Source organism: Anolis sagrei, chromosome 1, assembly GCF_037176765.1.
Source record: "Anolis sagrei isolate rAnoSag1 chromosome 1, rAnoSag1.mat, whole genome shotgun sequence".
Classification (NCBI taxonomy): domain Eukaryota; kingdom Metazoa; phylum Chordata; class Lepidosauria; order Squamata; family Dactyloidae; genus Anolis; species Anolis sagrei.
In genome coordinates, this window is record NC_090021.1 from 84,593,768 (window position 1) to 84,607,903 (window position 14,136).

Consider the following 14,136-nt stretch of genomic DNA (forward strand, 5'->3'; position numbering starts at 1 on the left):
GCTTTGGACTGTACATCTGGAGAATGTCCAAAGTGGTAAGAATTGCACCTGACACTGCCCACTTTGTTTGACCCTACTCCTTGCCTTTACTTCCAAGGAACCACTCTGAGTCCCTCTATGAGGGACAGGGGGCAGGATATAAAACAAAGTAAATAAGCAAACAAACAAACAAACAAACAAACTCTTAATCTGGAATTCACCCCCTTGTTTGCAAAAGAGGTTGTTCATCTCTTTTAAGGAATGGAGCAGACAAGATGTATCTTCTCATAGATCGATGTTCAGATGTATCTCTGGAGTATGAATTGTACAGTCTTTAAGTTGTATGCAGCCTTTTGAGTGAGTGGGAAATGCAGCCTTTTGGACTCCCACTGAGTCCTACATCCTCAAATATGTTTTCAGCCCCAAAAAGCAACTTGTTTTTTAAAAAAACCACAACAACAATGACCCAGATGCTTTACATTCCGCATAAGTTTCCTTTCTACAGCATGAGAAGGGTCCCCCAAAACAGCAAGAACCCACCCTCCAGACAGCCATGAAGTAATCTAGCATGTTTGGTTAGCCAAAATGGGAGTTGTCATTTCATGGTGTGTAACTCACCATAGCAACAGAGAACACCCAAATCAGAAAAGTCTCCAGTCTTGGGTTTTTCTTTTTTGTCTACATTCTGAATACTGCTCTGGTTTTGCTTTGTAATTTTTGGAAACATTCAGGAACAAAAATTATGCTCAAAACCATGCTGATTAAATATCTCTCCTAGCAGGTCTAATCAAGCTCTGGGTACCCGCCCCCCCCCCTCCAAACAGAGAACAAATGATGCTCTTCTCTAACAGTGATCTTGCATTGCTGTATCAAGACTGCCAGATTCTTATCTGAAACCAGTGCAAACAATCTATCAGTGTACTGACTTGGTGTAAGGCAGCATCTTATGTTTGATATGCAGTAGTTTAATGGCTATTGGATTCATTGATAATGGGTGACAGTTGATGAAAAGATCTTTGCAGTTGCTATCCTGAGTTTTTGAAAACTGCAAAGAACTTGCCAATATCTCTTTAAAGACTGCCATTAAAGGTTTATGATCTGTGTCTTGTAGCATGGGTAACTATAATAAATGTACTTCAAAAGTGGTAATGCAATGTCCAGTACTGATTATTCCAACAAATGGGCCATTCTCTTCACTTAAGTAGTTTGCAGCCATATAACAATGTATCACTTCTCTCTGGGATTGTGCAACTACATCAGACTGTTCAATTTCTGTCTACTTACTTTTCTTCAAAGCGATATATGGTTCTCATGCGCTCCCCGCACAAAAACCATTCCATAATCTTCTTTATCGACCTATTTTTTAAAAAATGCTAGATCAACTGCAGATATTCCTCTTTTTAAATGGATCATGTTACCATTCTGAAATCTTCTCAGTATTTTAACTAGAAGTCAATAAATAGGCATTGTATTGTTTATTTAATGGTTACAACTAGACTTTATATAATATAAACTAACTAACCTTCAAAGATAGTAACGTGCATATGTGTGACGTTGGGTTTGCTAGAAACCTGGTCAAATGAAATGTGAGTTGACATGGTGGAAACTATTGCTGCAGTAAGCTTTTCCTTTAGCTACCTTGTGGCTTCAGCAAGTCTGGGATGTGCCATATCAGCTGTGTTTAGATGAAATGCTAATGTTATGATTAATAGCATAGCCTTCCCCTGGGCTCACACATTTTCTCTCCCCTCCTGTTATTTGGCTGCAGTTGTGAGTTTTGAAGTGTATACTTTAGTTTTCCAATGAAACAGTTTAGTAGCTTAACCAAAACTGTACAAACTGTGGTTGATAATATAGTTGAGACAAGCCAGCTTCATCAACGATGGTTAGCTGAATTCTTATGACATTGCAAATTTCACTTATGATGTAGGAACATATCAAAGAGTTATCTAGTCTACCATTCTGTTCATGTAGTTATCCATAGAGGTATGCAAAGTGGCTGAAATTTGATTGGTAATTCGTTTTGGAGATTCGGATGATCCCCACTTCATTTCACAAAGATTGGAGTGGTCCTGTTCCAATTAGTAATCCAAATCTCCAAAGCTTCACAATTGTTTCATTAAGATTTATTCCATTTACAGCAATGGGGAATTTTTGAGGCTGACAGGATGACACTTGGCACACTTGTAGGTGACATGTATGACTTTAAGCCTGTTGAGTTTCATAATGTTTTGGTCATCCACTGATTTTTAGGAATTAAAAAAACTTTTTTACAAATAACTTTTTTTGAAAAAAAAACTCCAACAGATATCGTATCCCCTTGAGTTTTTGCACCATCATTTATTTATTTATTTATTTAATAGCATTTTTATCCCACTCTTTTACAGCCCGAATGCAACTAAGGGTGGCGTACAGATTGGCAACAATTAGATGCCATAAATATACATACATAACAATACACATAATAAAAATCCATATAAAAACCAATTAAAACTATAATAATTAATGTCTACCAGTTGAACTCCTTATCCATTTGCATCATCTAAGCCATTCTGTGTTTGTTATTTCATCATACTGTATTTATCCAATTATGCAGGAAAGAGCCAGGTTTTTACTCTTTTCTGAAATGTCAGGAGGGAGGGGCCAATCTAATATCCCTGGGAAGGGAGTTCCACAGCCGAGGGACTGAGAAGGCCCTGTCTCTTATCCCCACCAAGTGCGCCTGCGAGGAAGAAGGGATTGAGAGCAGGGCCTCCCTAGACGATCTTAAACTCCTGGATGGTTCGTAAGGAGAGATACGTTCAGACAGGTAAGCTGGGATGGAACTGTTTAAAAAAAAACTACAAGAAGTTTCCCCTTAAATTGTGGCCCAGTGAAACAAAATGGTCAGGGCAGCAAGCCTGCCAAGTTTCAGAACAATCAGTCTATCCACACAACACTCCAGTCTATCCACTGATTTTAATTTTTTTTTCAATTAAACATGTGATTAACCTAAATCACTTTCATATCAATGAGACTTATAAGCAATAAGCAAACACAGTAAGCTGATTAAAAAAAAATTAAAACTGTGGGGAACTAAGGACGGTAAAGTTTGGGGAGGGAACATGGAAATTTGGAAAATGTAAGTTCAGGGCCGGATAATTTCAACAGAGGAAGGCTATAGACTGGATAGGAAGGGACAGAAAGAAAAATAAAAAAGTTACAAGTTTGAGTTTTAACAAACACACAGAATGATCAGCACATGACTTTCTCTCTCTCCCACTAACTCCACAAAGAAACACAGATGTTGAGGGGAAAAGACCAGCTCTGCAGAAAGCTGTGTGATTGGCTTTCTTCTTGGCTCTTCTTTTTATTGCCTGGCAATGAAAAAAAAACCATAGGCAACTGCTGTTATCAATTACTCCAGTCCCCTCCCACCCCAGACAATTACAGAGTATGTTACATTGAAAAAAAAACAGCTTGAAACTCTCTGAAACAACAAATCTTTACTAATCTCTCAGAATGTTTTGGAGGCGTCTGCTTTGATTTTTCATGCTTTGGTGGGGTCCTGATAGGATTAGTTATTCAGTATTAACAAATCATACAAATCTCCAAAATATGAAGTTTTGCACAGCCCTAGTGGTCAACACAAGTCCCTATGGCACTTGTAATCAAATACATAAGTGAAAATCTGTATTGTTATATTGTGATGACTAGGGGCAAGGCAAATGAGCCTTTAGGGTTAAGCTGTAATTATATTCAAATATGGTCATACACTATAACATTATAGTACTATTAACCTTCTTTACATGCTGTATCTCTCAGACCATTAGTACAACCTAACTTGTATAAGTACAACTATTAATTCCATGAACTATTGTGTCGATTCTGAGCATGCAAACAATGATGAACTTTTGAATAATGTATTATGTTATTTCTTTTCAAAGATCTTTTGGTTTATTACTACTGTTGCAGAACAAATCCAGGAGTCTCCTGGCTCGATATAATATTATTGATGCAGTATGTAATATAACTCTCAAAGGATATCTATCCTTAAGGGAGATGACTAATTGAAAGGAGGGGGTCAGAGAGACTAGCTAAGCATAAATTAGGAAAATTTGTCTTCATGGAAGTTTTAGAATTAAAAAATAACCACCTTTCCCCATTTCTATATGTATTACAGTCTGCCTTCATTTACTGTTTTCCATGAGGACACCAGGGAACCTAGTATACAATTTTATCCCAAAAAAGTTTACAAGCAAAATCTACTGTTTGTATGACCAAACATTTTAGATATTTGATTTTTAAAAGTATAATAGTGATATTAGAAGCCAGCATGATGTGGTGGTTTCAGGGTTGGACCAGGATTCTGAGGGTACTTCCACACAGCCCTTTTCCCCCAGAGCGTCCGAGTTTAAAATCGTGGATGTTCCCGGGTCCCTATCCACACACACTCCTGAAAGCACGCAATTTCTGGACTGAGTGTCCAGATGTTCTTCCGGGCCAGTCCCGGAAGAACATCTAGACACCCACCCCAGGAAACAAGTGCTTTCTGGGGTGTGTGTGGATAGGGGCCCAGGAACATCCATTTTTTAAAATGCTGATGCTCCTGGGATAAAGGGTTGTGTGGAAGCACCCTCAGAGTCCTGGTCCAACCCTGAAACCACCACATCATGGTAGCTTCCAATATCACTATTATACTTTTAAAATCAAATATCCAAAATGTTTGGCTATACAAACAGTAGATTTTGCTAGTAATTTTAATGTAGTCTGGAAAACTGTGGGAATGGTGTCTGGACTGTAGTGGGTTTATCCCATGCCTTCAAAGATAGTGTGGAATAAATCCACTACTAATTAATTTGCCACAAATCAGCGTTGTCCTGGTTTGTGGCGAATTAATTGTGGGTTGCCCAAAATGTCATCTGGACAACCCCTTTTTATTGCGGATGTTTCTGCAATAAAGGGGCTATCTGGATGTGTCCTGAGAGGTTAGGATTCAGCCATAGCCGTCCTACAGGGTGACTTCGGACAAGCCACATTCTTGCAATCTTGAAGGAAAGGATTGGGAAATCTTTGAATAAATCTTTCCATGTTATAAGCTGAAGGTGACTTGGAAGCACATAATGACAAGCAATAGGGCTATCACTCAGAAGAGTAGACATATACCAAATTAGTACCTTTAAGTAGTTAGTTAGAACATATCCCTCGCATTGCCAAAATAGGAGGAAGAGAAAGAGGAGAATGAATCCATAGTGCCTTGTGGCAAATTAATTGCTTCCTACCAATCACTTTATCAAAGTACTAGATCTCAGCATCATGGAACCAAAGAGACCACTACTTTTTTAAAATAATGTATAAGTTTATTAGCATTTTACTATTTTATTGATCAAATATGGTAAATTCACAGATATTGTTGTGAGCAAACACTTCCAAACAAAAATAATAATACCTTTGATGATTAAGAATTTTAGTAAGTACTGAGTGTAAATATTACTGGTAAGAAGTGATATTATTAATGATACTTGCTGTAATCAGGTGAAATGGGGGATTAGGACATACAGAATCTTGCTACCAGTGGGCCAAAAGTTGTCAAATTGATAATCTGGGTGTTGATACAGTCAGTAGGAGATGACCCCAGGATATCTATCTACAGGCTGATATAAAGATGGAAAGATGGTCAGTTCAATAATAAGTCATAATTGTGAAAAAAAAATGATATCTTTCTGGTGGTAGGTGTTTTAGTCCCTAGAAAAAGGTACTATCTTCCATTGGTTGATGCTCTGTTTGTCTTCATCTACTCTCTCTTTCTCTCTGACTTCTGCATATAGATGTGACGTGGACACTTTCCAGATATTGTCTGTGTGCTTCATCTGTACCTTCCAGTAAAATGTTCTGTCTTATCTTCTTATGTTCTGTATCATCTCATCAGTTCTTGAGCTACTTACCTTACCATCAATGGAAATCTTATCTTCATAGCTTTGTGTTTTTTTTTCTTCTGCAGATGCTATAGGGGCATAAAATGTAAAGCTACAACTGTTGATTTAAAATGCTTTGGCACAAATCTTTCATTGTGGAGTTTTTTATTGCACTGCAGCTCTGTAGGATAAATGACCACAAATCCCAACCATTTTATATTATGCACATGCTCACTGATTTCCTTCACAATTTGGTTTCACCTTTTCATTAATTAACTTCATTCTGTTGGACTAAATTCTGAATTGGACCTCTAATTAATTACTTTCTAATAATTATATTAATTTAATTACCTAAACTTTCTTTTAAAGTCCATAATTGAACTTTGCTTACTTTTAAACATTGCAATTCTAAATATTATTTTCTATGCCTAATGCCTTTAAGAATCACCATAACTCAGCATACTGCTTGAAGGCACACATACACACAATGTCTTTTGGAAACGTAGGTGGTAGAGACTTCTAAAGGCTAAAGATTTGTGTTGACTGATAACATTATCATATTATTTGTAGAATTTTTTTTACAGCTGAGAAATTTCCCACTTGGTATGTCTATTAAATAAAGTTTTGTTTGTAGGTTACTTAAGGACAATTCAAAATGAGAAATTGGACACATGTTATGGTGATTACTGTGGAGAGGGAAAACCCATCTAAAAGAGCAAAACAAATTTAAAGCAGATGAGGGCAATGTTGGCTTTGAAGGTTTAACTCTTGTTCTCAGTGATATAGGACAAGGATTCCCAAAAGATGGATCAAACTGCTTGTGAAAAGTTTGTGTGTACATCATAATACTGTGATTCAGGAATATGACGGCTAGTATTTGGAGGAGTCTCTTCAGTCAGAAGATTAGCATATACCTGTCTACAGTAGAATTGCAGATAAATTATACTGGCATTATGCTCAATTACAGTCAAACATTCAAATGTCCCTATGTTCAACTAGTAGAGCATAAATAGGAAACTCTGTAAGTTTGGCAAGGAGGGGGCGGGGCTTTTCTTCCTTAGTAAACCTGGGGTCACATAGAAATCTTGTTTTGTTTTGTTGTTGTTTTTTAAGGTGCAGGGAATCTACAAACAATTTGTAAGGAAAATCTCTGAGACTTCCTGGATAAACAACTTTCTTGTTGGGTTTTTTTTTTACCAGCAAAGGCACAATCTAGGGAAGTTAGGGAATGCAAAGATACATAGGGCTAGATGCAGTCCCTGGGCTTCCCTTTGCCCAGAGTTGAAGTGGCCACGCACATGCCAATTAGTGGAATTGTACAATTCAAGTGTATAGGAGATATAATTAGGATTAAACCCAACTTGGGGCGGAGGGGGGGGGGTGTTCTTAATGTTAGTTTTCATTGCTAGACCTGATTGAAGGATTTTCTGCCCTGTGTGTCAAAAAAGCTTTCCTGACTTTGGGTACTATGCATTATAACGTGGGGAGGTTTGACTCCATATGGTATTCTGCCTCAGTCAGCAAAATATCTTGGGTCACTCCTAACACGTGTGTGTGTGTACATCTCACATATACCAAATAAGTCTTCCTTAAGCTATCAAACATACACTAGTGATAAAGCTGCTGCTAGAAACTCTATCATGATTTATTCTTTGCCTAAGAAAATGCTATGATTGACCTTCTGACAAAGATAGGTCAATAAAACTCATAATAAATAATGTAAAATGTAACAATTGTTCTTTCTACATACTTTGCTGAAAATATAATTTTTTACTGATTGTGTGGATAAATTAATTCTGCTGTCTGGTATCAATTTCAGGGTCTCTCTGGAGATGCCACCAAAAAAGGGCTCTCAGACCAAGACACTCCATCTTTGGGATTACAGCTCAAATGTCAAAGTGATCTGGAGAAACAGCAGAATGAGAAGGATTTAGCTGAAATACATACATTACGAAAAGGTAAGATGATGTAAGTCGATTGAACTTAGGAGACATTCTGTATACACACGTGGGGCTAACCCATAAGATACTAGATCCTGTCTGGACTTGAAAGCTAACTAGCATCAAGCCTAAGTAGTATTTGGAAGATAGATGATCAGAGAACAATAGAGAAAGGCAATGGCAAATCATGTCTAAGTTAAAAATCAACAGTCAGCTTGAAGACACATGCCTTATTTTAGGTCATACATATGTGCAATCTCCCTTCCACATTTCAACATGATCTAAATTGTTACCAATGAATTGATGTTTTTAACAAAAACAGCCATTCTCCTTTATTTTTTTACTCATATGTCCATCACAAGGTAATGGTAATACGTCTAAGCATTCAGTAGCAGTTTTGCATTTAATTCAGCTTAAAAACAATTTTAATATTCAGTGTTATTGAGTCCTAGAACTGCCAGATCAAGAAAAATCCAGGCCATGAGAGTTCAGGGCCAGAAATAAGACTTAGGGCTGACATCTAGGCCTTCATCACATGGATGTTTCCCCTGTGTTATCTTTGTTTTCACACACTGGCAAAAATGTGTCCCACAGAGGTCATCCTATGATGCATGGCCATTTTTGATAGCTGCCCAGTGGTCGCCTGTAGGACACCATCTTGCCAATGTGCTACAGTACTCCCTTCTCTGGATTCAGGGGTTACCCGACTCCTGCTTCCAGAAAGTGAGGGGGAAGCAAGGGAAAATGAAAAGAAGATGGGGAAAGGTTGTGGGATGGCTGGCCATCCCTCAAGACAGACTCTGCTGAGAGATAATGGGGTGAGATGTTTTCCCCACTCCTCCCAATACTTTCTTTTGCTTTACCCTGCTTCTCTACTGCCCATATGATGAAGTCCCCAGTTATGTCACAAGACTGTATCCTGGTGATATTACAAAGGGAAGACCCTGGTGAGATAGCTCAGAATATGTCATTCCAATAAGCCCAAAGTCTAACAAATGAGAAAATACTCCTCTGTTTGTTAACCAACTTTCCCAGGTTCTGAATTTTAAAATCGCTCCACAAACCTTGCACTTAAGAGCTAATTGGATTTTGAATCTAACCAGAGAATGCTTTCCAAGCAATTCTGGGAACAAAACAAAAAAGAAAAGACAAGAAGGAAGCATTGAGGTTTTCACAGCTTTACGTTTAACACTTTCTGAACACTGATTTTAACATATTGTAGTCCCTATGTAAGCAAAACATTTTTTTCAAGTTTGCTCCCATTATCCACTGTGTCATTTTCCTTCCTTCCATCCATCAATATTTTTGGTTGAGTAAATGAGATACGGTTGCAGACAGAGAAGGAGAAAGATAGTCTGGGAAAGAGTCAAAAAGAAAGAGAAGGGGGATGATAAATACAATGGAATAGTTGGGGGAAGGGATGAAAGAAAACAGAGAGATCGGGAGAAGGCAAAAGAGCCAGGATGTGAGAGACAGAAAAGGAAAAATGAGGATTAGTAGGAACCCATGTCAGGGGAATTGGGTAGGAAGGAGAAGGAGAAAAAGGAATAATAGAGGAAAAATAGGGAAGAGAAGGGAAGATAACTTCAAGTATATGTAGGCAGTGAAGAAGAGGGAATCAAAGGCTAGGACAAGGAATTTGCCTTGCATTGTGAAAGAACAATATAGAGGAGAATATGTTTAGTCAGAAGTTGCATGGAGGGGGAGAAGGGGACAACCTCTGAAAAAGAACATGATGAGAATGAGGGAGAAGAATAGTATAGGCAGCTGTTATAAAGGAGGAAAGGAAAGAAACCTGGAGGTAACAGGAGAAAATGTTCCTCTCCTGTGCACTTTTGTGTTGAGTTTTGCATATACTTTGGCACATTTGCATATACTTTGGATTGTTTCATTCTTGTCACCCATTTTAATCCATCAAAGCTGGTGGACAGTTTCTGAAATCCTTTAGACCTACCATTAGCAAAATAACAGCATGCAGTTTAGCTCTCTGCCTTTTGATGGATGTGGCTGCTTGTTGGAGTTGATCCTTTTATGCTTTCAGTGTGGAAAATATACATGCATTAGGGTACCATAGGACCATAATTGAGCTCAAGCCAATGTGCATTAATGTATGTCTATGGACCCCACTTGGCCTATGTAACCCCTTTGTGTTGTATGTAAGGTGTGTGTGTGTGTGTGTAGGGGTGGGGTGGGGTAGTATATACATCATGTGAACAGAGACTGCTTGCATTGGCATGTATGTGCTCAGCCTCTGAATCACCAGAAGTTTTTATGTTCAAAGTGGGAGGTTGAAGCTGACATCAAGAGCCATCCTAATGCCCTGTTGTATATATAGATTACATGCTAAGTCATGTGCCAAATACTGGATGCCTCAGACCACAGGATCTGACACAGCATTGGAATGCCTTACTTAGGATGTTTTCCCCCCCTAAGGAAGCCTTTAGAGAACTGAAATGAACACTATTGGACCAATTTGTACTATGCTCAGTAGATGATATGATCTGTGTGGTCTTTCAAATGTTGTTGGACCACTATGTTAGATATGTTGGCTAAGATTTATGGGAGCTATAGTCAATAATATCTAGTTTGCACACATTCCCATAGGTATTGACCAGAGGGTGACAGAACAGCTTATCAGCCTAGACAGGCTTGGAGAACCAGCAGGGCACAGGCAGAATAATATAACTTTTTTTTAAGACTTGTTTTCTTGTCAGAGAAACTTGTTGCTAAAGTATTCATAACCACAGATGCCATGTTTTGTCTTATCTCAGTCCTCCTGTGACTGCTGCCTTTCAGAATCTGGCCTTGCTTTTCAATCTGCCTTTGTCTCTTGCTGTTTGTTGCTCTAGACTCCTGACTTCTGCCTAGCAGACTCTGCACTTGAAACTGCTTCTTGCTGACCTTTGGCTGCCCTCACCTTGTCCTCCACTTGGAACTTCCCCTGGTCCTTCCAACAGAGCTCTTGCCAATCTGAACTTGCAGAACCATTACACTTTAATGAACTGCCTTCCTGAGTAGCATCAGAACTGTGTATCTGAAGAGCCCCAAAGAACATTAGAAAACTCCGCAACATGCAATAGAAGGTCACCTAGGCTGAACACAGTGCATGAGTGCACTACAAGAAGATTCTGCACTAGTCCAGTGTATACATTCTTAGTCTATGAACATTATCCCACATTAACTTTCCCCTGCTTTCTAACCGTCTTCATTCACTGGCAAAATGGAGTCCCATGGAGGTCATCCCATAGCGTACAGCCACATTCAGTAAGATGACTCCATTTTCAGGAGTTGGGTGTTCCCTGACTCCTGATTGAAGAAAGTGTCAGGAAGTGGAGAAAAACCGGAAGAGGACAGTGAAATGTCATGGGATGGCTGACTATCCCCAAAGACAGACCGTGTCACGGTAGAAGGGTTCCCACTCTTCAGAACACTTTCCACCACTTTTCTCCACTTTCCACCCCTTCCCTCCCACCTATGGGATAATATTGTAAGTGCCCATCCTCTTGACTTTCATGTCACAATGTTGATATCTGTGTATTGGCTTCAAATAGATAGTTGGTTGAGGTCCTGATAAATTTAAAATCAATACTGATTGTAAGTATATTTCTTAATCCACCCAAATTTTGTACAGAGTATCTTCTGGACTGTATATTCATCAAAAGATAAGCAGCCAAATCTTATTTCCTTCAAAATAAGATGACGATGTGGAGGGTGAAGTGTTTCACAATCATATTCCTAAGAGACAAAAGGTCAGAGCCTGAACACCTAGCTGTAAATAACAGAAGATGTTTTGCTTTGGAATATCTGCCTTCCATTGCAAAATTAGACCATTAAAAGCTCTGCTAAAAACTCTGGCCTCATGGGGCTGCCAGCTGCACAGTGCATGTAGCATTTGCTGGTTATTCATACTCTGTCAAACAGGCATAACACCAAAAATGTCACATTCAGTTTTTTCAGTAGTTGAAGGTGTCATGGGAGTGTAAGGCATCTTGGTTAGTGGTTGTGTGTGTGCCTTCAAGTCACCTGTTGATATCTAGCAATCCCATTGATTTCTTAGAGTTTTCTTAGGCAAGGAGCATTCTGAGGTGGCTTGTCCTTGCCCTCCTTTAAAATATACCCTACGACTTGTGGTACCCCAAGTACTGGCCCCTATGAATTATTTGTATGACTGAACAAGTGATGAAACCCTAAAGAAGAGATGGCATTTACTAGTTCTGTTCAGAAAAACAGAGGAAACTGTGGAGGAACTTCAATCACCAGAGCTATGAAGTTGGCTCTTTTCAATTGAATTAAGTAGCAGGATTTTCAATTGTGCATTGGAGCCCGTGGTTAAACCCTTGTGCCAGCAGTACTGCTGAACAAAAGGATGTTGGTTCGAATCTTTGCATTGTCAGCTCCAGCTTCTCATGTGGGGACATATGAGAAGCTTCCCATAGAATGATAAAACATCTGGGCGACCCCTGGGCAATGTCATTGCAGATGGCCAAGTCTCTCACACCAGAAGCAACTTGCAGTTTCTCAAGTCACTCATGCCACAAAAAAGTTTGTGCCTGTAAGAGGGAACAAAAGGATCAGTACTTTATAATGGAATTTCTTGTAGTCATTTCAATCTCTATCATATATTTTATTTTGGGCTTTGAGGTTGCATGTAAATATTGCAATACTACTCAACGGAAAAGGCAGAAGAGTATTCTAAACATGTCCTAAGCTAGCATCTCAATAGATGTATAGAGCTTTAGGGACATGTGTTCAATTTAATATATAATTTGTTGTACTATTGCTAAAAACATAAAAGGGATTTAAATTATGATTGTGTTTGCAATAGTCAGCCATAATTAGATGCATTGGGCAGGGGATTCTGGAGTTGTCATCCAAAAGGTAACATTTCTATGCTCTGGTAGTGTATGCACTGACATTCTGCTGTAGAAAGGTCCCCTGAATTTCAAAGGGAAGTTGTTGTAACATGCAGGGGCCTGCTTCTTGAAAATAAGAGGGCTTCTAGAGAACCCACAGGTGTACTTGTATGCCACTCTATAATGTGGCTTAGAGCAATACAGTAATCATTAGGCCTTCTATTAACTACAATTATATTGCTTCCTTTATTTTTAGGCTTATTAAGGAGCATGCTTGTGAGGTACGAAGCAGACAAGAAACCAAAGGCTGGATCTGACTATGATGACACAGATGAAAATGTGATTGGAAGTGTTCCTAAAATAAAAGCAACACAGAAAATGTAAAATAAATAAATAAAGCAACCCATTAGTGAATAGTGACAGAAAATGTGAGCGCCTTATAGTTACAGATAATTACAGATAATACACAAGTTTTTTTTCATACTTCAGTGATATCACTGCATTTTTAAATAAATAATAATCCAGACTCCATGGAGTACATTGACACAAATCATTATACCCTTGGTTTTAAAGTGCAGGGATTCTTTCATACTACACAGTTAATAGCACAACATGCCACTTTAACATCCCATGGAATCCTAGGATTTGCACTTTTGGGAGTTGAATTTAGAATTTTCTGACAGAGATGCCCTTTAGTGTCCCAACAGAAGGATTCTGTAGGATGCAGCTATGGAAGTTAAAGTGGAACCATAGCATTTGAATTGTGTAGTGTGAATGGGCCCTAGTTATCTGCATTTTTTGTCTTCAAGCTTATGAAATCCTCTTTAGTTTGACACACATAGCCCTAAATTCTGTTTTAGTCTTGATGACCAATTGAGTCCCTTGGATTTATCAACATATTGAATCATTATTTAGCAATTAATTGGTCTACTTTAATTGGAATTATACAACCGGATGCCAGCTATGGTTTGTGACTGGGCCATCATGGAGGCCACAATGCTGTTGGCTCCAGTGATGTAGCTATGGCACCAGAAAGAGGATGTTTATTTATTAGTGTATTGGATTTATACCTAGGCTAACGTGGTGTTCTTTCCATTTGACTTGACGCAATAAACAGAGCTATGGTTTACTATTATATATGAATGTGTTGTCTATGTAAATATATAGATGAAAAAATTGAAGTGTCAAACCTGTCTGTGATTCTGAGCACATAACTTTGGCCTTCCTTTACTCTCTGAACCACTCACTCACATTTCCCAAATTCCAGTACTCAAATTCTAAGCCATACAGCCACTCCCTGTTCATAACAGAAGCAGATTGAACTGGCAATGAAGTTTATTGCTACTTATTTAAATATTTATATCCTGCATTGTGAGATGTGAGAGTGACATGCAAGTAAAATTAATATTAGTAAATTATATATGTGTATGTGTGTGTATCACTGATGTTGAATACAGTTTAATAGGATTA

General features: G+C 38.5%; 1 protein-coding gene across 1 annotated transcript in view; it reads left to right on the forward strand.

Annotated features, from left to right (window-relative positions):
- THEMIS (thymocyte selection associated) overlaps positions 1-13,913 on the forward strand; it is a 76,334-nt gene extending 62,421 nt beyond the window's left edge. Inside the window, exons 5-6 of the mRNA XM_060753317.2 lie at positions 7,693-7,831; positions 12,923-13,913. Coding sequence (XP_060609300.2) covers positions 7,693-7,831; positions 12,923-13,050 — 267 coding nt within the window. The 3' untranslated portion in view covers positions 13,051-13,913. The remainder of the gene's footprint in view (positions 1-7,692; positions 7,832-12,922) is intronic.
- Positions 13,914-14,136: the final 223 nt, after the last annotated feature.